This window comes from Macaca nemestrina, chromosome 11 (assembly GCF_043159975.1).
Source record: "Macaca nemestrina isolate mMacNem1 chromosome 11, mMacNem.hap1, whole genome shotgun sequence".
In the NCBI taxonomy this organism is placed as follows: domain Eukaryota; kingdom Metazoa; phylum Chordata; class Mammalia; order Primates; family Cercopithecidae; genus Macaca; species Macaca nemestrina.
Genome location: NC_092135.1, coordinates 56471031 through 56493857, shown reverse-complemented (window position 1 = coordinate 56493857; position 22827 = coordinate 56471031). Strand labels below are relative to the sequence as shown.

Here is a 22827-nt window from a genome sequence, read left to right as displayed (position 1 = left end):
ATATCAGTCCAAAAATTGGAAAGGGAGAATTAAGATTTTTTGTGGCTCAGAATATAGGGAACTCTCTTAGAAATGAGAGACACTAACTCTACTACTGTTGTAAGGTACAACTAAAATTGCTGGCCTTTCTGAAAATTTACCTTCCCTAATCAGTGATTAATTAATGAGCTTGCCTCCTGCTGAGAAAGAATGGTCACAAAGCAGGAGTACTCAAATATGCCAAGAAACTGGAGACTAGGGGTCAGCTGTTAATGATTTTAGAAGCCATATATTTATTAATCAAAAGAAGAGTTTCACGAGTTTTGTAGCTGCTCTCACATTTACAGCTCATCTTGTCACCAGAACATACCTATGAGCTCCTTGTTGCGAACATCGAGTGCCATATTTCTCAAGGCGGTTGCCACGGAAGAAACAACTCTATCATTATCCATTCTCAGAAGCTCCACAAGGATGGGGAGCCCCTTTTCTTTTCGGACGGCCGCCCGGATGTATGCTGCAAACTAGTGAGAAAAATAAGGCAAGAAGTAATATAAAACAGAGTTCCACTTTCATATGTTACTGTCACCTAAAAAAGATGTTTCCAAAAGATGAACTAATAGATTAAATGGTTTCTTTCCAATTGAAGATCAAATCTGTGGTGTCAGTGAAGAGAAAACCAAAGTTGGGGAGAAAGATAGGCTGGAATGACTGATTTAAAAAGAAATCCGAAAGCCTGAAAATCTGAAACCACCATCTGCCAGATATTTTTGTGCAGAAAAGAGAAGGCAGTGATTACTTTCTATCTCAGATACATAAACATGATTAAGGAAGGATCGTGTGTTTTCTTTGCAGTTGGTCCCCTGCCAAGCCCAGAGGCTATAAATAGGATGGCAGAGACAGTAACCCATCAGCACACATGAAAGGGGAACCTGTCTCCATCAAGTCATTTTTTTTCTCCATTCCCTGCAACAATATTTAGAGTTCAGTAACCTGTCAAAGAGATTGGCTGGAAAAATCCCTTGCCTCAGAAGAAAGAGAATTCTCCAGAAACATCCAGCATCATAATTCATACAGCCTGGTGAAAAAGTAAGTATATTTGTGTGCAAAATGCATTCTCACTCAAGATTAGTTAGCTGCTGATGCTGTTTTTTAAAGATCCATAGTCAAGAAATTTTTCTGTGACTATGAAGAAACTCTGTATAGTGAGTCAGTTTGTGTATCTTATAAAATGGAAATGAGCCCTAACTCATCAGTGAAACAACCAAAAAGAGTAACATTAGAAAACGGTTCTTTAATCTTGTTTTCAGCTTTGGGCTTTAATTGACTTTTTCAACCAATGCAAATCATCTTTCAAATTTTAGGGTAATTGAAAGATGCTGCTCACAAAACATCTACTTTCCTACTGTGACCAAGACATGAGGACAGAGATCTACCAGGCCTTTGTATTATTTTGAACATTAAAATATGTGATTGACCATCCAGTTTCTTGAATACCAACAGAATAGATTATTTTAATAATACAAATAAGAGGGAAAGATGCATTTCAAAGATCCTATTTATATTCTGCATATGAAATGCATACTCCTATTTTTCAAATCAAATGAAGTCTACAAGGGGGAAATGAAGTACATGACTTGTTACTGGGCAAAGCACTCAGGCAGTTTTATGAACTTCTCTCTCTGAAACCTGCAACAACAGAACCATCTCCTTCTGTCTCACTTGGAGACCTACCAGCCCAGCCCAGCCCAGCCCAGCCCAGCCCAGCCCAGCCCAGCCTAGCCCAGCTCAGCCCAGCCCAGTCTGTCTCCCTTCTGGAGAACTACAGCCATTGCTGCTCCTGAAATAGCTTCTTACTTGATAACACTTGTGGCCACGATTATCTCATTTTCTTAGTGAAGGTCCAATATTTTAACTCACTATTGAAATCGCTTAGATATAATGTTTATATTTTAAATGAGCTTGCCATCTAACTCTCACTAAATGATCCCAGACACGAACTTCGAAACAACTCAAATCACATCGATTTCAATTATTGTCTTTTTTAGTGTCATCAAATAATCTTCTGGTCACAGAAGCTGAAGGTGAAGGCTGTTCTACAACATAAATGTTTATATAAATACCTATGTGCTGGGAGTATCTCACTAAATCCTCACAACCACCTTATAAGGCAGGTATTAATATTCGCTTTATTTTAGGGAGGTGGAAACTGTGGGCAGAGCCTCTAGGCTGCCAGACGGTAAGCAGAGTTGCCTGGATTCAGAGCCAGCACTTAAACATGGAGTCACTGGCACTTTAACTAGGAGCCACAACAAAATCACCATACTGGCTTAGCACTAGACCATAGTTATCGGTCTATATTCAACACAGTGGCCACTTGCATGAAACAAACCATACCTAGGTTTATCAATTCTTTTCACTATCTTGAAAACACTATCACCAAAAGATTCTCATTTTGGGGGGTTAAGGTGGGATAAGTAGCCAAAAGCAAGCATTGTAATAACTCAACAAAATACACCTGTCAGGAAATTTCTAGAGGTTGAAAATGTCTTAGACAAGGACTGTCTGGGAAGTTGCTGGGGGACATTTAGAAAGTTCTGAGAACTTGCTTACAGTGGTAACAAGAGGAAACTGTCTTCAGTTTTTATAGTCATACATCTGCAAAGAGAGGCAGAAACCTTAGACACAGGCATGTCTGTAACTACCTGAGAGGAACAGAGTGAGGTCCTCTATCCCTCCCCACAGCACTGCCCAACCTGTGTTTTGTTCTGCCACTCAAGATCTCTCACCTGTTTGTACTGCTGCACTGGCTCCCAAATGCAATCCCTGCTTCTAACTCTCCCTTCCTTGAATCCACCTTTTGCACTGCCATGTAAGTGGGTGAGCAGTGATGACATTAGCCCGTCTCTGTCACTCATTTGCCCAGACTCTTTCAGTAGCCCCTCCTGTGTGCAGGTTAGGACTCAGCTCCTGAAATTTGGCCTTCAGGCCTATCCATGATGCCTGGCTCCACACTGGGCCCCAGAGGGCAGCCAGTAGTCCTGGACCACACTGTCTTCTCTGCACCACGATACTTTCCTCCTATTGTCCCTGTTATCTGGATGGCTCCCTCTACACTGCAGCCTCAGCCTCTACTGGCTTACTTTCATTCATCCTTAGAGATTCTGCTGGGCAGCATCCCCTTCAGGAAATCTCCTCCATGTCCTCACTCCGCATTTTTCCTGACCTTCCCTTACACTGTGTGGCTGGGTTAGATGTCTTCTTTCAGGACCACACAACACACACATCTTGTGGCTTCTACACTGTGCTGGCACCATCTATTTTTCTCACTAGCCTTCTGTTTCTCACAGTGAGGGACTTGTATTTATCTTTGGATCCCCAGAGCAACTGCATGTCTCCCTTTTTTCCCTTTACCCCCTTCACAGACAAACTAAGTAACTGTGACCATTTCATCATCAGGGCTGATCTGACTGAGGCAGAACATATACATGTAACATTTCAAGTTAATTTGCAAAGATGGAAAGAAGTGTAGATACGCGGAAGTCATCCTACCTTCCAGTTGCCAGCAGAGAGGTTCTGGAGAGACCCGGCAGAGCCTTCCAAGGTGGCTGGGTTGGAACTTTCTGCTAGAAGAGTCAGATATGGTTTTACCACCGATGGGTGCCACAGCATCTCAACCCCTTTGGGGGACTTTGACAATCCTGGGATAGGACCAACTCCATCCCACTGAAAGACAAATAGCACACGTTAAATGGAGGCAGAATGAACATGATCTTCAATACTTGAAAACATTCACCTTTGCGGGACTCAGCTATAGCTATGCAGAAAATTTATTTTCTTGCCAAATATGTGATTCCTCACTCCCAGAAAAATGAAACGTGAGTCTCATATCAGATAAAATGCTAACTTGATCTTCTTGCGGAGTCCTCTTTTTCTTTTTCTTCTTCTTCCCCCAGCAGCTTGGCTCAGAGTCTTTGCTGGGAGACTCTTTTCCTAGTAAGTCATCCAATTCGTTCAGTCCCAGTAACCGGGCCTGGGGCACCTCCAGCTCTAGCCGATAGGACAGGTTCCTCAGGGTGCACACGCAGTTCTCCACTGTCTGAAACCCAGCATGGCATATAATTAAAAACAACTCGGCACATTAGAGCAAAACACTTCTGTACTGAACACACTGCAGACAGGAAATAAATGGGAAATATGAAAGAACTACTTTTTATTTTTGGGAACTTGAAACAATCTGAAGAGGGAATTATGATTCTAGAGTGTTTGTGGAATACCCAGATGACGGGATGCAGAGCCTTTCTCAGTCCTGCTGAGGATCTGACTTCATGCCGACTGCAATGCATGAGGCTCCGGCCCAGTGTTTCTCCTCAGGGCTGCTGCCGTGCAGGCTGCACCCAAGACGCCTGAGCCTCACTTCTCACTACTGCAGATCCTTGGCATGACAACAGATGCCCCAACTCCCTCCCTGGGGACAACCATATCCCCAAGTTCCATGTCTGCCTCCTTCTCAATCTCCCAACTCCACCCTTCTTTTGAGCCATGTTCAGAGGTGTCTTTCCCTGTTGACATTTGCCTTCTGCACACGGTCTTTTGTTCCCTAAAAGACTGTTATCACACCTCTGATTGGGAGGCCAACTGTCATTTAACTGAGTGCCTAAAACCAAGTTCAGCATTTGCCTATCTAGCAAGCTTCCCTTTCCAACTTGCTTACTCCTCTCAATTTCATCTGCAGATCTCCTGGTTCAATGAGGCTCAAACAAAAAGTGTTCCCTTGTATTCCTCTCTCTTTTCCCAGGCACTTATCATCCTTTTTCCTCTCAGGCTCACCCTTACAATCCAACACCTTCCAAAGGCCTCTCCTAGTCCAGTCCATCCTGACACCAAGTATCTGGCTCGCTTTGGAAGTCCTGACACTTTCAGTCTCTCTTTCCTGTACTTCCCACTTTCCTCGGTCCCCAGGAAGATCCTGGATGGTCGTCACAGCTGACAAATGATGAGCAGAACGCCCTGCACTCGGACACAGGAGGGAGAGGGTAAGGGGCTCATGCTGGGGACAGACCAACCACAGGGCAGCAGCAGGAGTGGGTGTAGAGAGGTGCAGCAACACTTAGTGCTGGGGGTGGGGACTGTGGACTGCACTGCAGCCAAGAGGGCAGAGAGTTTGGGGGGATTACAGTGCCTCAACCAGGAACTTTTATTCAGTAGATACTCAAGTACTGATGGCTCTGGTTCTAGTGGGGATGCAGAATTGGAGGAAATAGCAGCATGGGCACCACCCTGAGAATGAGCCTAGGAGAACCAGAGAGAAAGCCTTTACCACACCAAGCCACTCTGTTCTCACGGTTCTCAGGATATTTTCTTAAGTTGCCACGTCCTTGCTCCTATAATTTTGGAGACTTGCCCTTTGATCTGGAGAGTGGCCTCCTGAGGAGGACAGGCTCTACAGGTCAGAAAGAACCAATGGCATGCAAATAGTGGCACCAGGCACCATGGTAACCTGCCACCACGCCCTCCTGCAGCCAGGCCGGCACTGACCTTGCTGTCGTAATCAGATGTGTTCACACACGTGTGGATCACATACAACAGCGAGTCTACCAGCCCCTCGCAGGACCGCATTTGCTTCCGAGCTTCTTCCCCCGCGGAGCTGAGGTTCCTAAAGGGGTGGAGACAGGAGGAGCTGCTGAGATGAATCATGCACTCATCAGCCACGTGGACTTACCTTAAGGATCTGAGAGAGCAGACAACAGGTGGCAGCCACTTAGAGGTCTGAGGAGGCACTGAGGGCTTGCACTGTAACATCCCTGAAGATCACAATGGTGGCCGGCTCCTCATTATCCACACATGGAAGGGAACCTGCACATTTGGACTGTATCTCCCTCATGATATGTCACTTTCTAACTCCCTCATGTAATTGTTTAGGGGCCTATTCTCCTGAGCTTCTTCATATGTAAAAGGAGGAAAATAACAGTAACTACCTCACAGGGTTGTTGTGAAGAAGTGAGTTGCTACATAGAAAACAATCAGAAAAGTGCCTGCTTCCTGGAAGGCCGCCTGCTCTCAGTCATGGTGGTGGCTACTTCTAGACATGCTTCACCTCCCTTGTTAGGCCAGAAGATTCTTGCAGTCCCCCGGGCCTATTATAATATTTTGTGTACAGTAAGTAGGTGGTCATTAAATGTTTCTTGGATGAACAGAGGAAATATATAATTTCTTGTATTATAAACATTTCTAGTTAAATATAGATATTTGCTTATGCTAAAACTTTTCTCGTCTTTTCAATTATAAAACACCCAGAAGGCCGGGCGCGGTGGCTCAAGCCTGTAATCCCAGCACTTTGGGAGGCCGAGACGGGCGGATCACGAGGTCAGGAGATCGAGACCATCCTGGCTAATATGGTGAAACCCCGTCTCTACTAAAAATACAAAAAACTAGCCGGGCGAGGTGGTGGGCGCCTGTAGTCCCAGCTACTCGGGAGGCTGAGGCAGGAGAATGGCGTAAACCCGGGAGGCGGAGCTTGCAGTGAGCTGAGATCTGGCCACTGCACTCCAGCCTGGGCGACGAAGCGAGACTCCGTCTCAAAAAAAAAAAAAAAAAAAAAAAAACACCCAGAAAACGGTTTTCTGTCTAAATTTTTTTATATCAATTTGTCTTCATAAATTGATACCAAATAAGGATCTATTTTGTGTCCCATTAACAATGGTTCTAAGCTACCTGTAAAATTATGCAGATTGAGAATTTGCAAAACTGCGACTAGATGAGGGGGCAGTGGAACGGCGGCTCTCATCTGCCCTGCCTCTCCGCACCACCTTCCTTTTCTCCACTGGCTTCTGGGACCCCACCCGGCTTCTCTCTCATGTCGCGCTTCTCAGACTCATCTGCCCAAGGGAGCACCCCAGGTCCTGTGTTGTCTTCATCTTAGCACTCTCCGAGGTGCCTTCTTCTGCTTCTTGGCTTTAATACAACCTATGGACCCATGGCCATAGGCTGGCACACATCTGCCCTTAGCCCTGACTGCTCTCTAGAATTGCAGATTCTTTCCTCCAATTGCTTTCTTGACACTGGAACGTAGATAGCTAATTAGACTTCTCAAACTGGACATTGTCAAAACTCTGAGCTGCTCACCTGCTCACCCTTCCAAGCATTCTTCTCCCTTACCCCCATCAAGCCCTTCTGTGCTTACAGCTGATCCAGCCAAAGATCTAGGTGTACCCTTATTTCCCCCCCTTTCCTCACTCCTAATACTCAAATCTATTAGTAAGCATTGTCAGCTCTTCCTCCACAAAATAACCCAAATCTGCCTACCTCACCCCAGCACCTGGGTCTAGGCCACTCTCACTGTTTGCCCGGATCTCTGCAACAGCCTGATGTTCCTGTCTCTACTTCTGCCCATACTCACTCTTCCACACTGCACCCAGAAACGAACCCCATTACTCCACTGCTTAGAACACTCTGATGGTTTCCCATGGCACTTGGAATAAAATGCAAACCCCATCTGACTTACAAAATCCTACATCATCTGGTACCACTCTGCCCTTTGCTCAGTAGGCTATGGCTGCAAGCTCATTTCTGGCCCAGAACCTTTACCTTAACCATTCCCTTGACTGGCCTATGACTCTTGTCTTCCCCAGCACCACCCTCTAGGGAGTCACTCCTTGTGGTATTTCAGATGTAGGTTTAAATTTAAATTTGAGACCCCCTGACCCCCAAAGTAACCATTCAATAACCCTCACTATTTATTTTTATAGCACCCTATTTATTTTTATAGCACCTACTGTTATTTTCTTGTTTCCTTGTTTGTCTGTCTTCCTGGAAGAATATGGTTCCATCAGAGCAGGGACCTAGTCTGTTTTATTGGTCATTGGTTTTACACAGAGGGCATTCACCAAATGTTTCTATCCCTCACCCACAGGGGGAGTTAGGGTGAGTCCTGCCCCAGGCTCTCCCTGAAGCCTAGCTGGCTGGCTGAGGAGTAATCCTAGCTCTTTGGATGATTGCTAGGCCACGAGACCCACCCTAGGATGCAGGCATCTGAATTAGGAGGAGCTGGCCTGCATTCTGAGATCCTAATTCTTGTTACCTCCCCACCAGCACTGCCCCCTGACCGGGGCTGATAGCTACCTGTCACAATGCTGGAAGGCTGCAGACCAGCCACGCAAGCTTTGCTGTCTTTCAGGCTATCTGTCTTGGTGATGCTTAGATGTTAAACAACACTTACTGAGTGCTCACATGATGACACTGCGCTAAGCACCTTCCACAAGCACCTGCTGAACCCTCACAGCTCTGAGGCGGTATTATCATCCCTATTCTACAGATGAGGAAACGGAGGCTCAAAGGGGTCCTGGAAGCCAGGCGGTCTGAGACCAGAGCCCACTCTTTCTGTCCCTGTTCCACTCTGCCCTAAGGCTTGCTTCCAGTTCTTAGGATACTGTAAGGCTGGGAAACAGGGTCAAAATGGAGCTGATGAGTGTTAACGGCAAATAATGAACTCTACTGTGCACGCTTGCAAGAGACTTTATATATAGACTTTAACTGTAAAAGATAATGACTAAAAAAGAGTATTTGGGCTCATGTTCGCTTATTTATAAAACTTGAAACTGATTGTTTAAATCACACACCTCTTTAAAAGCAAAATGGTTTTAACCATCACATTTTGAATTTAAACAAACACCAGGCTGCAAACACATTAGCAATCAGAATGTGATTACCAGAAAAATGCTGTTAAAGTGGAAAACACTGGAATTTTGGCAGTAATCTTAGACTGAAAGGGCCTTTCTGAGTAAGTCACAGAAGAGTCATTTACAAGATAACTTCTTTAAGGCCACAAGTCTGTGCTCATGATGTTTTTCTTCCAGAATAACAAAGTTCAGTGGCCTAAATTTTGAAATAAAAACTGGAAACTCAGATAGATAAAGTAAGTCCTCCTAAAATCAATTTACCTATGACACATATTATTTAATCACAGAACTAATTGGAAAGAAGAAATAAAGAATTTACCTCAGGCAACCTGTCGTGTTACGCAGAACTAGTGAAGTCTGAAATTTAATTTTATGATCATCATCAAAAGAAGAGTTATTCCATCCAGAATGTGGAACGATCACAGTGTTTGTTAAGGTTGAAAGAGCATCTCGAATGATTGTCATTTTTACAGCATCACATGAGGATAAATTCCAAAGAACTCCTAAAAAAGGAGATTTAAAAGATCAAATAGTTAGAGATCCTGTGGCTTTAGAAATAAAATAAACATATTAGCTCTAAATAATATGAAGTCAGTCTGTTCCAAACCTAATCTATGGCCTGTATTTGCAACCAGGTTGGGGAGAGACCTCTAATAAGTTTTGAGTGAATGTATGAGCCTCCGACAGCATATTACAAATTCTTAATATTCACCCTCTTGGATTTTAGAGCCTCTGTATCTATCAGGCAAGGTGACTGTGGATTTTGCAAAGCAAATTAGTTACTCTGTAAAGGGAGAGGGGCACAATCCAAGCAAGGGTCTTGAATATAATACATCTGTGATTTTTAAAAAACTGCTATTCATTGCATTGTATTTTACATTTAATGGCTGTGTGACAAACCATTTTTAGAATTTAGTACTTGGAAAAATATTTTTTTCTTGAAAGACTGGCATGTTTTTCTTCATCTGCTTCCTTTTCTTACTTTTGCCATCAGGAAGCTCAAGTTTCAATAAAGCACTTGCCGTAACTTTCCTGGCACGGACGTTTGTTATATTTGCTTCATCCACCTTACTTAGATAAGGTTTAAACACTTCTATCTCAATTTTAAGAGTTTTATTATCATGTGCTTTAGAAATACACGTTACTGTCATTCCTTTTTGGAGATAGGTGAAACTAACAATAAATTAAGAAGCGCCTGTATTGTAATTCATATCAAGATTTCAGGATAACAGATCCTAAATGGAGCTTATTAGAGTTCTATTTAATGATATTAGAGGGCCTTAATCTTTGCATCAAGTATGAGGTAGCTTAAATTATTATCATAGCACAGGTTTTCCAATAATTGCTCTCATAGACATTGGAGCGAATTTGAGATGATACCTACCCTAACGTCATTTTCACATCAGTGCATCTTTCTGAGTAAGAGGAAAGTAGGTGGAGAAGAGATGGTGCAGCTGGTTTTCTCTGCATTCAAGTTCCCCAGAGCCCTCCACTTCTGACATGTCCCTGGCAAGTTGCTCAAGTCTGTACAGTGCTTTCACAACTACCAACACACAAAAACATTTGTGGCCTTACAAAGAGAGAGGGTTGGCAAAATCTGCCTATGTCCACGAGAGCGTGTCAGGCCTGTGAACATGACTGATCAAGAGCGTGGCCCAGAGACAAGACTGAGCACTGCTGCTCCAGCTGTCACAGCCCAAGAAGCCAGCCTGGACACTGCCTGCTCAGCCTTCTCTGGGTGCCCCTGTAAAGGAGGGTGGTATGGGGAGGAAGACAGGAACTCCTTCCTTTGTGGAGGAAGGGGAGGTAGAAGCCAAGGGCTAGAAGTGAAGAGAGTGAAACAATTCTCTGACTCTAAACTGCATGAGGACTGCCCCTTCCCAGGCCTGTCCATGTGCTGTGGAGGGAATGGTCGGACTGGAACCTGATGCTTGTGCTCTGGCCTCCTCTTGTGTTCTGCTCTGGACCTGTGCCCATTACTCTCCTCTTTCACTTGGCTTTGACTTCTAGATCTTGCTGATTTGGTTTCCCTTGTTCCCCAAGGACTTTTACCCCTTTTCTGCTCCTATTCCACCATAACTGCAGTCTTCAGGACACAGAATGGGAGGGAGACTTAAGACAGTTCTAAATCAGGCAAGTAAAGACCCTGCTTTACCTCTGAAAGCTTGTTCTGTTCTTCTTTTCTTCTGTTCATGACAGACCTTTGCTTATATAATTATGTTGGGGTACACAAAAACTAGGGTCCTGGTTAGAAGGCAGCACACATTATGGGTACTTATGAAAAGAACTTAAATTCTACAGTTGGAGCTATTTCTCCACGGATTCTTAGAAAATTGGCTATGCTTCTATATAAAGTGCTTTTGGGCAATAGTTTTAAACTGTGCTCCCTGGAACCTGGGGGTTTTGCTGGCCTCCCGTAGCGGCAGCCACGTGAGGAGTTGGGGAAGAATTGGTCCTAAGGCTCCGGATCCCCACCCCAATTGACTCAGAGCAGCTTCATATTATCTATGCTCAATTTTGGGCTTCATTGTGTTTCTGTTTCAAATCTAAAAGACATTTGATAAGCCTGACGACCACAGAAGGGACCCGGGAGCTAAGGATGAGAAACACTTTTTTTGGCAGTCTGTCCTAACCAAATAACAGGACAAGGGAGTGAAAACAGAAGACAGAGTTGGGTCAAGGCATAGCAGGGCAGGACAACAGACTCTGTCACTAACATGGGCTTTAACATTTCCTGCTAGGGAGGCCAACCATAGCCACCCTGGGCCCTGACGGGGCCTCCAGGAGCATGAGCCAGCTACAGTGGCAGCATGCGGCCCAGAAGCCATCAGTGGGAAAAGGGTGATTCCCTAACCTCCCCTGTGGACAGTTTCGTAACATGTGATTCCTAATGCCATTGGCACAAATTTTCTGTCACAGCTTTCAAATTCCTCAATGCATGGTGGAGAGCTGCATTTTTCAGTAAGATATTTTCAACTTCACAGAATAAATGCATTCCAGTAAAGTCAGCTGTTTATGGAAAGTCAAGTCTCTCTTACTATAATACTGGATATACACACAGAAAATTAAACAAGCTGTGTCACAAACTTCAGGTGAAAACATGACTAAGAAGAATGGTTCTTCGGCATATTGGATCCTGGAGGTGATACCTAGAAATTATCTGATTGCTTTCAGAAAAACCCGTTTTTGTGTTGTTTCTGTCTCTACTCCCTGCTACTTGTAACACCTACTTCTGGCAAGAGGATATTTCTCTGATTTGAGAATTTCCCTGGTTTTCATGCTGGTGGTAGAATTTTGTCCTGCTCTTTCTTTTTCTTCCCAGGCATTCAGAATGACTGATGGAGCTGTATGTCATTCTACAGCTTAGTATTAGCCAGTATATATACTTGGGATTGGACATAGCGTAAACATTCCTAAATCAATGTAAACAATGGTAGCATCACCATTTACCGTGGCTTTACTCTGTGCCAGGCATTGTGTGCTTTACATATAATACCTTAAAGAGCCAAGTTGTCCCAAATTAATTAACTTTCCTTTTTAAATATTTTTATAGGTTTGAAATTCTACATGTCGATTAAAAAAAAAGATGAACATTTACATGCTGAAATTTAATTTTAATTTCATTAGGCAAGTATTATATAATGAGGAAGAAATACCCTATCATTATCCATCCTTTTATATATATGTTGTGTGACACAAATGCAGGACACATAGTAGGTGGTCAAAAATATTTGTGACGGATCCATTTTTATATCTTGTATTTGTTTTTAGATTTCTCTTTTATTTCCTGCCTATCGGACTTAGCTTATAAGTATTATTATTATTACCTAGCCTTTGCGCCTTTTCGTAAAACTGAGTATTCAGGAGTGTCTTTAAAATTTGCAACTAGGGGGAGAGGATCTCTAACAAAGTTTGTCAGCATAGTTTTGCCTGCCTTTCACATTAAGACCAAAATAGATGGGTGCTGAAACCACCATCTTAGTTATGGGGATAGGAGAATCCAGTTGCCATTCTATCTCCCAGAATCAGAAAAGTCACACCAACATGCCAGAATCCCCATCCCTCAAAGTGCAAAATAGAAAGGAACAGTGCTGGCAAATTATAAAATATAAAGTTGTTAAAAAATATGTTCCCCTTCAGTAGACAAGCTGACTCTGCTATCTTTCAGTCAAGTAAAATGACTTATGGATCATAACAGTAGCCTACCATAGAAATTCAGGCTTTCATTTCTGCAACTTCCAAAAAAAAAAAAAAAAAAAAGTTCACAGTTATTCTTGACCAGAAAAAAGGAAAGGTTCTATTTTTGCTAAGTATGTGGTGTTCAAGGGACCCACAAAAAGGCAACTTTATCACCCTGCATTGTGTGTTATATTACCCTCTAATCCTGCACTTCACAATGTAACACAAAGCTGCAACCTTCGGTATGGATTTAACTCGCCATTCTGAGCAGCAAAGCAAGTCTCAAGGCACTGCTTTTTCTTCCTCACTTTCTATTCCAAAACTAAGGTTATATAAAGCCAAAACAACCAGTTCTAGTCAACAAATAATGGATGAAAAAGATTTAATTAAACTTAAAAGCCTTAAATATAAAATGATTAATTTGGCTTTTTTGCTCAAAGTAAAAAGCACCTCTCTTAAGACCGGCTAATAACACCTGTGTGTGCTCGACCTCACTAAAACAATGTTCTCTCCACTTTGTCTAGGGCTTCATTTAATGGGTCAGGAAGAATCTTGCTAGGGCAGTAAATAATGAATAGAGAATATACCAAGTCCCAGATGTTGTAAGACTGATGAGAAAATGAAGAGCTGTAGGATTAGCCTTCTCCATCAACATGACAAACCTCTAACTCCAACATCCTAATGCAAAATTTGCTTCAAAAACATTTATCGCCATATTCCATTATCTCCTGGTTCCCAATGGGAAAGTTAAAAATAAACTAGAATTTGGTTGAGGAAGCTTGAGGTTTTATTTAATTTAAAGCAATTAGCTATTTGTTGTGAGGACTAAGAATATAAATATACAAACTAATTTAGAAAATATTAGGGAGTTTCATGCATATTATTGTAGAAAATGCTGCTTATTCTCTGTCACAGGAACAAGTACATATAATTATGAGTAACCAATAATCACAATGAAATTCTGCCATGAGAGATGAAAGTTCATTTTCCCCACAAAGAATGAATAAAGTAATTAAAATACCATTTCACATAAATCCTACGCTGCACAATTTTGAAAGAGCTCACATTTAAAACTAGCTTTATAGCTATTCTAATGGCCAACTGATAATTTTATAGTCAAATTAGAAGCTGATTTTACTGATTAATTAAAATAATAGCAACTATTTGAAAAATGCACTTCTTAAAGGATATTAAAAAACAACCAAACAACATTTGGAAAATGCGATTTCTCTGGTGGCGGATACGCACAGCAGCCTACTCAACTGTTTTTCTTTTTGATGTGAAAGACAATCTTAAACCATTCATTTTTAGACAGCAGTCAATTTATGCCATGTTTCCTAATTATATTTTAAAAAGCCCAAGTGTTTGTAGACAGTCAAAAGAAAAAAAGCAATAGCTAAAAAGGTGCCAATGTGCTTCAAACATCATCACTGGACAGGCTCCTGCATTTTCCTTCTTGAGTGAACCTTGCTCTGAGCGCTCTGGTTTCAGTTGTGCTCTTTCACAACACGTTCATGAGGGAGGCAGGTAAAACTACCCAGGCTCAGGGTGTGAGGAACCGTCAAGGAGATAACAGATGCTAAGGTCTTGTGCACACTCAACCCCTACTCCATTCCCAGTACAAAGCAAGTATCATGACCAGTGGCTAATGCGACTGTGCATTCCCGATGAAGCTCTCTGGGGGAACACTGACCCGTATGTATTCCTCCCCACCGCCCACCCCAGCTCCTGGCAATTCTGCATCTATGGGCTCACTGGAACAGACTGGTGTCATAAATAACCACCCTGCAAACATTCTTGAAAAATGGGGGTAGAAATATTAGATTAATAGCACAAACATAATAATATCAGGGCTGCAGATTTTATCAGGGCTCTTGCCTGCTTCTCCTAGCACATGCCTCCATTATCATTCCCTATATAGTCTCTGGCTGAAACACTCAAGATCTAGCAAACACACATCTTCATTTCTTCTCTATGCAGCTGCCATTGAAGTTCTCCTCTTAGCCCAGTGGGTTTTTATAAACTTCTGTGGCTTTTTCTTGGGAAGAGAGTAATGCCAAGATGCTATGGGGCCTACATCTTGCTACGATATGGCTTCCCGCCAGCCTTAAAGTTACACACCTTGCACCTTTGAGATTTACGTTACCTCTACCCAAACGCAGTATAGACCTGTGCTGCCCCATATGGTGGCCATCAGTCACATGTGGCTACTTGAAATATAGCTAGTCCAAATTAAGATTCACTGTTAAGTAAAAAATAGATTATGAAGACTGGGTACGAAGAAGTGAACGCAAAACATCCTATTAATAATTTTTATATTTCTTAGAAGTTGAAATACTTTGAAACTATTAGGCCAAATAAAATATATTATTAAAATAGATTTCCCATGGCTGCTAGAAAACATAGAAAATATGCAGCTCATATTATTCTCCTATTGAACAGCGCTGGTAGAGATGCTTGCTTGCTTCATGCCAGACTCCAAGGGAGACACACAGGGGAGCCGTCTGTTCTCAGGGGGGCCTTACCACAAACAGTTACACCACCAGGCAGTTGTGACGAAGGGCAAGAAGAGCAACAAGTATGGCTTGAATATCCTGTGTGCCAGGCGCTAAACACACATCATCACAAAAACACCAAGCTGCAGGTAATGTGTTATTGCTGGGGACACTGAGGTTTGACAGTGGTGATGTGCCTGGAGCCACAGAGCTGGAAGGAAACAAGTCGACCTAGCTCCAAAGCTCACGCTCATTCGAGACTATGCCACTTCTCCCTGGATGTTTTTCAAAGTGTGTGAACTTCTGTTTGATAGGAGGATGGAAGACCACATTTGAGTTGGAGTGTCAAGGACACAGGCCAGAAAGAAGCAGGTTTGGGGTGCAGAGCTCTTTAGGCCAACTATAGCCTGGGAAAGGAGCAGAAGGGGCAACGGAGCTGGCTGGCAGGTCACAGGAGCTACTGATTTGGACAGGCAGGTGGGAAAACCTGAACTGCAGGCACAAGTGTTATCCCAGGGATGAGGGTGAGGCCGATGGGCCAGGAGGGGCAGAGCCTATTTCACAGGACAGGATGGAGGAGGGAGGTGTTGAGGACCTGAAGGAGTGAGGAGGCCAAAAGGGAACGGAAGTGCCTGTAGTGAGAATTTGGAGCCAGATGCAAACTGAGGGTGACGTCACAGGTAAGCCAGCAGTTTGAATATGTGTGAAAATATGGTGCTGTTAACAGAAATGAGGAAGTCAAGGGGATGGTGGGGAGAATCAGTGCCATAAAAATGTCTGCTGGGCTAATCAATTGCCCAAGCTTTCTAACAGGGCTGAAGGCTGTCAACAAATTATGAAATCTAAGTGAAACTGAAATAATGGGAAAACAATTATTGAGACAGGGATAAAACTACTGTCCTCAGTTATAGAAAAATACCTTTCTCTGGATAAATTCTGAGCAAAACAAGTCGTGGTGGTACGTAGCCATTCCCAGCGTTTCTAAGATGCCACTATCTGAGCAGAGTTCCTGAAACCTGTGCAGTGATCCCTCCATGCAGTGAGGCTCCTGGTCTACAGGTGTGGCTTGAGGCTTTCTCCTTCCTGCCCCGAAGCATGAGAGACTGACTGCTGCACTCCCTGCTGGCTGGCACAGAGCACTGCAGGTGGTGGACAGGCCTGCCTTACTCACCTCTGTGTTCCCTGGGATTTCCTGCACAGCAGATGCATAATCCTCATGGGGCATGGGTGAGCTCACTCAGGTCCAGCTGTGCTCGGAACATCACCATCTCAGCTTTCAGGGCAGTGGGAAGTGGATGCTCAGATGGTCTGAGGGCAAGATGCTTCCTAGGAGGGAGCTGTGTGGAAGTAAGCACCTGGGGTGGCCACAGAGGCTGCACACAGGGGCCCCAGGCTGCATATTCCATTTAAAGGTGATTGTTTCTGCTGCTGAAAATTTCCCCTAGCTGAGACAAGATAGATCTTTAGTGCCTTTAGAGAATATAAGGGTTAGCCCAAGTTTCTGTGATTCTGCAGGCATAAAGGTAGATCACAGCACCTTTGAAAAGATCTATCAATTTTTAGAGATCCATTTACAGAATCATATTTGCATTTTAACATATTCTTCTTTATTCTAATTTTACTACTTCATGGGTATGCTTTGAGGATTAATGACATAATGTAGTTATACAGTTCTATGTTCCCTGGAAAGGCATTTCTACAGAAAATAAATAAGCTTACAATTCAGAAATGCTGACTGAGAATTGCCCATATGGGACACAAAGAGTGGTTCCTTCTGTTGGAACAGAGCTAATAAAAGGGAACAGGCCACACGAAAGGAAATTAGAGAATCCCTCTGGGGCAGAAACGGCAGTGGGAGCAGTGGCCCGGGCCACCCTTGTTCTGCAGGTTATTTCAGTGTGACACAGAATTAAGTCATTTACACTGTCACAGTTACACTCTCATAGAGATCTGCCCAAGAAACTGTCACTGAAGTCATATATTCCACAGCTGACCTACATGTTCCAGGAACACACTTGCTCATTTGTACCTGCACTATTCAACACCCAGTTGTCTGGTGCTGGCAGAAGCTTAGAGACAAAGATGCCTCCAGCTGTAAGCTACATCACACTCAGAAACCGCAAAGCATTTGCAGGACGTGGTCTGGGATCTCCAAATTTCCACCTTCCTTGCATTTATAGGCCGTCTAGTCAACTGAGGGAGCATGTCATAACAGGGTCTCTCTCGTGCTGAGAAGTTCCACTCTGACTGATGTCTGAATACCCAAGTCTTATTAGTACTTCTGAGACTCCCTACTTGACTGCCTCCTTGTGCCTGGCACTCGGAAGCCTACACTCAAAATATAGGGTCATATTCCACTTACAGAGTTGAATCTTTTCATACTCAAAACTATAAATCTTGAATTACAAGACCTGAAAATCACATTTCATAGGTTTCCTAAGCAAGCTGAAGCTTTACTTGATCCCTAGTTTGATATTATAGTGCTAGTGACAAAATTCAGGGATATTTCTCTATGGTCCCGGATAAAATGCACAGAGTAAAGTTTACTGTGGGGCTTTTTTCTTCTCCCTTTTGGGTGGTAATCTTAAAGAACAAGGGAAATAACATTTGTACCCTCCAGATTTAGCTCCTGTTCAGCCCTTTTCAGTGGTCAGGGTAGGCAGGGGAAGTGACGGTCAAGGAAGAAACACCTCCAGCCTGGACATCAGGAACTCAGCCTGGAGACTTGCCTGCTCAGCCTTCCTGAACTTCAATTTCTCATCTGTAATAATGGGAAGACAGATTTCTTTAGGGTTCTTTCCTAAAGTTCTCTACCGATTGAGAATTGGTCTATTTATAATAGACGTTTTTTGTCTTCTTAGCAATTAAACTTTAAGAATTTGTCATTTCTCATTACACATTTTCAGGGTTTGAAATGTTCAGTAAATAAGGGAATCTGTTTCTGTTGTTATTGTTTTATGTATTTTTTTGAGAGCGAGTCTCTGTCGCCCAGGCTGGAGGGCAGTGGCGCAATGTCGACTCACTGGAACCTCTGCCTTTCAGGTTCAAGCAATTCTCCTGCCTCAGACTCTCTAGTAGCTGGATTACAGGCATGTGCCACCATACCTGGCTAATTTTTGTATTGTTAGTAGAGACTGGGTTTCGCCATGTTGACCTGGCTGGTCTCAAACTCCTGACCTCAAGTGATTTGCCTTCCTCGGCCTCCCAAAGTGCAGGGAATACAGGTGTGTGCCACCACGCCCAGCTATGTTTTATAAAGTGGACCAAGTGATATGGATCCTTACTGATTTGGGCTGGGAATTGGAAGGAGATGTTGCTAGATTTCTAAAAATGACCCACACAGCTTCTAACAGCCCTAGTGGTCCATTACAGTAGGATAGAAAGTAACAGACGGACTCCTCTCTGGATCAGAGAATAAATGACCTGTTGTGAAGGCATTTATTAACTAGGCTAAGGGGACATGCTTCGTAAACTGTTTTCATCCTGTAATGGCAAGTAACTGTCCAAAAGGCATGTCCACTAAACTCCTGCTTTTTATAGCACACAAGACTAATTCTTGCCAGACTATTCTGCCCTTTGTTAAACCTTAGCCTGGCCCATCTACCCTTCCTTAGTTACAACTATTATTTTCTTATTAATTTATCATTGAATTAGAAATATGGAGCTAATGATCAGGAAAACAATACGCTTCATTTCATATTCTGCAGTGTCTGGAATCCATTGCTGGCATCCAAACATTTCACAATAAACAGTGGAAATATTTTACTTTGCTATATGGATGAATAATCACTAGCTAAATTGGAAGAAATGTACATGTAGCAGTCATATGAACAAGGTCTATTATTACTGAAGAACAAAGGCTACTTTCTGATATTTAAGAGGGTAATAGAAGTGTGATGGTTTGGGACATCTGGTATACACATTAAAAAGCAGGTCTCCAGATTCTGTGCAATATCTTCAATGTCTCTAGTTTTAAAAAATGATGTTTTCAGGATGCGCAATAACTTGAAACTCCTATTTCCTAGCTTAGAAACACTATTTAATTATCTTGAACAAATGAGTTCAACATATCTTTCTTAGTGACAATATGTTCCCATCTTCCCTCCATACTTTGTGGCCCAGTAGACATTCATTTTATAACCAAACTGGGGAACAACCATACTTCATCCAGCTTTCAAGTTTAAGTACAACAACAACAAAAAATACCTTTGGAATAAAAGAAAAATTACCCTAAGCACTCACATATATCAGTACTTAACGAAAAGCTCATTAGGTTTCAACTTGGAAAATGTTCAACACAATGAAGAAAACACAAGAATCATGTTACATATTAGAGAACCATTTTAATTAATAATGACAGCCATACTGTCTTGGGAAAATACATTTGAAGAAAAGTCCTTTTTCCCCTCTAAAAATAAAGATGTGGCCAAAAATATAGGCCCTGGGCAGTTATTGTGTTTAAAGCAAAGGCAAGGTATCTTTATAAAAAACAGCTAAAATTTCTCCACTTAAGTACAGTAAAAACTGCCAAACTGAAACAAAGGGAACCAGAAAAAAAAAGACTGGATTAATAACTGGGTTGAATTACTTAATATTAAGAATAAAAGAATTTCTAGTTTCAAGGGGATAGCAGTTTCTTCAAATTATGTAATATTTGGAACACAATGGTTCACTGTATTTTAACATTGCATGATCCTAAGTTGACTATAATTTTCACTTAGGAACGCATAGACCCTACCCACAAAGGCCAAGCACTGTGCAAGGCTGGCCATGGTATTTGTGAATGATACTAGCAGAACACTAAAATCTAAGGCTAATGTTCTGTTTTCAAAGGGGACTTTATAGGAGATGGGCACCTGATGGGGAATGCTGGGTGACATGGTCACATAGCACCTTGCAGCCTGAGTTCGGAGCAGACATGCTTTAGTGACAGTTCAGATTGGGGGCTTACTTCCTTGGTTAGGAGTGCTGGTGGCTGGATCTAGGGTGGAACTGGTCTTTTTGTAGGGCCATTCCTATGCAAAAATGACCTCCTAAGCATTTGTATTTTTTGCCTTTTCAAGTTATATCAGATGTCTTCTTGCTGCTTTCTGGATAACTTTGTCCAGCCTTAACCCCACCAGGTAACGAGCTTCTTGTCCTGTGGGTTCATGCACGTGACTGCGACTACTCTGTATGGAAACTGTACAGGAGATTCAAGCACTGGATAGATTACTGAACAAAATGAGTTCTGAGGTCTCCCCCAATCCTGTGATTCTATAATTAAAGACGGCTTGAGCATTTGATGTGAGGAAGAGTTAATGAAAGAAGAAAGAAGAGTTCAAGGATCTCTTGATGTTTCCGTGGTTTAAAATGTATCAAGGATCAATCACCCTTAAAATATTACTGAACATCAGTTAAGGTTAGTACCACTAAATTGTAGGACTGGGAAATGTGAGCAATTTTGCTGTCTCTATAAAGCTTAGACTATAAATACATGTACACACACAAAAAAAGCAACGATGCTAGATTTATATTGTGACTTGTTTCATATTAGTTAGACAATGTTTAGGTATAAATCAAACACAGCTGCCATTTGGCTTTTTGAACTGGAAACTCATTTCTGAAGTCTTCTGGTCCAACCTACTTTACTTATGGCAACTGCGTGAAGTGTTTGCCCACTGACCACTCTCATTTCAATGTTTTGAAGAAAACATTTGATAATCAGACCACATGTCAAAATAAATGATTAGTGGTAAAAGTATATAGTTATAAAGCAATTCTTAATGTCTCCTACTCTGTAAGTATGGCAAAAAAATTGTTTCTTATAGCCTAAAAGCTACTGGCAGATATTTTCAAGAGAAATATCAGAGGTACTTCTTAGTTTTACATTGGAAATGATATGATCTATTAGGAAAACAGCTCTTTTTGAATTAGAAAACACTTATATCCTCTCTTCAAGGCCAAGGTCCACGTCTTAAAAGATCTCATGTTCTCAATAAAATAAGGAGGAAAGCATCTACATTAGCACTCAATTCCAGAGTGTGCCCCAGGTAACCTGGCACATAAAAGTCCTTGGTAGTAAAGTCGGGCTCTACTTAAAGTAAATTTGACTTATTTTTAAATGTAAAGAAAAAAAGAGCACACAATCATGTACTTTTCTTCCTGTTTAACACTAAACCTTACAAATTCCTTGAGCTCAGCTCAGGAAAGGCACTGTAATAGTCGCTCCCAAGGAAAAACCTCAAACAGAAATTCAGAAAAGACTCATTCCTCCTATGAGAGGACAGAAGAGCAGGAAAAAGCTTCACATTAAGGATGTAAGGATCAAGTCATGATGAATCTGGCTAGTTAAATTTGAGGAGAAGCTGTGTTTTCCATGTCATTTGTCCCTGGATCGCCACTGCTGTCTCAGGGAGCAGCGCACACAATTGTCTGCAGCCCTCCTGGCTGCATGGTGTTACTATCGGAAGACAACTGGACAAGACACAGGAAGTTCAAAGTGATGGAAAGAGAGACATCAGACATAGCAGGAAAGCACTCATGTACTACAGATGATTCTGTCTCCTCTATGCCTCCCTAACAGGCGGCTCAGGGTAAATTTGTGGGCGTAATCACGGTGACTGTGTTGACTTCTAGGATGAACATAGCTACATTTCAATTTTTTTTAAATTCTGTTTAGCTTGCTCTAATTTTCATTTTATAGCTACATGTACATGTTAGCAAAAATAATTTGTTTTTTGGTGAGATGCCTCAAAAGCATTTCAGAAAGTGGGAGTATTAATTTAGAAGCACTAAAGAATATTCAAAATACATTAAGGCAGATAGTCCATTCCAGACTTATGATTTTTTGTAAAGTATATTCTACTTTTGGTACTTTGAGTACAAGGGAATATTAATGTTGTATTTTGAACATTAATATCTTATGAGAAAGTCGATTCCCCTTAAATATTGGATGCAGGATGGTTTATTCATTCCCAAGTGTTACAGAAACTACAACTCTGATTTCATACTGGAAACCTGGGGGGAATGAAATTAATTTTGAAGAAACGTTGTTTTAAAATTGTAAATTAAATATCTCAAGCATGAAAAAAGGCAAAGAAAATATAAAACAAACACCCAGGTATGCTAGCTTTATCAAATATTAACATTTTGTCTTATGTATTTCAGAGTCCTCTAAAGAAACAGAGCTGGAATACAACCCGCAGTCCCATTTTCCTCCTTCCTCTTCACAGAGGTAACCCCTATCCTGAATCTATTTTTATTATTCCAATTAGAAATTTTAACTTTATTGCATGTGCATATATCTACATCAATCTACATATTTAAAAACTTTATTCAAATTGTATTGCTCTGTAGTTATCATTCTGCAAGTATTTCTAAAGCTGTATGCATCTATGTTGTTATGTACAGTCTAATGTGCTTATTTTAACTGCTGTATGTGGTTTTGTTGTGTGAGAGTACTGCCACTGATGTAACCATCCTTTTGCCAATGAATTCTTAGTATTTTCCCTGAATTA

The 22827-nt window shown here is 41.9% G+C and overlaps 1 protein-coding gene and 1 long non-coding RNA gene across 2 annotated transcripts in view; one reads left to right on the top strand and one right to left on the bottom strand.

The window, feature by feature from the left end:
* LOC105493204 (plakophilin 4) overlaps positions 1–22827 on the bottom strand; it is a 228948-nt gene that overhangs the window by 14465 nt on the left and 191656 nt on the right. The window contains exons 12-16 of the mRNA XM_011760720.3: positions 8974–9157; positions 5515–5632; positions 3884–4075; positions 3529–3702; positions 350–500 (exon numbers count right to left, since the gene is read on the bottom strand). Of these exons, the coding sequence (XP_011759022.1) occupies positions 350–500; positions 3529–3702; positions 3884–4075; positions 5515–5632; positions 8974–9157 (819 nt within the window). The remainder of the gene's footprint in view (positions 1–349; positions 501–3528; positions 3703–3883; positions 4076–5514; positions 5633–8973; positions 9158–22827) is intronic.
* Positions 496–22600, top strand: LOC139357123 (uncharacterized). The gene is made up of 3 exons (XR_011609796.1): positions 496–1065; positions 20452–20729; positions 22478–22600. It is a non-coding gene; the product is annotated as an uncharacterized lncRNA (long non-coding RNA).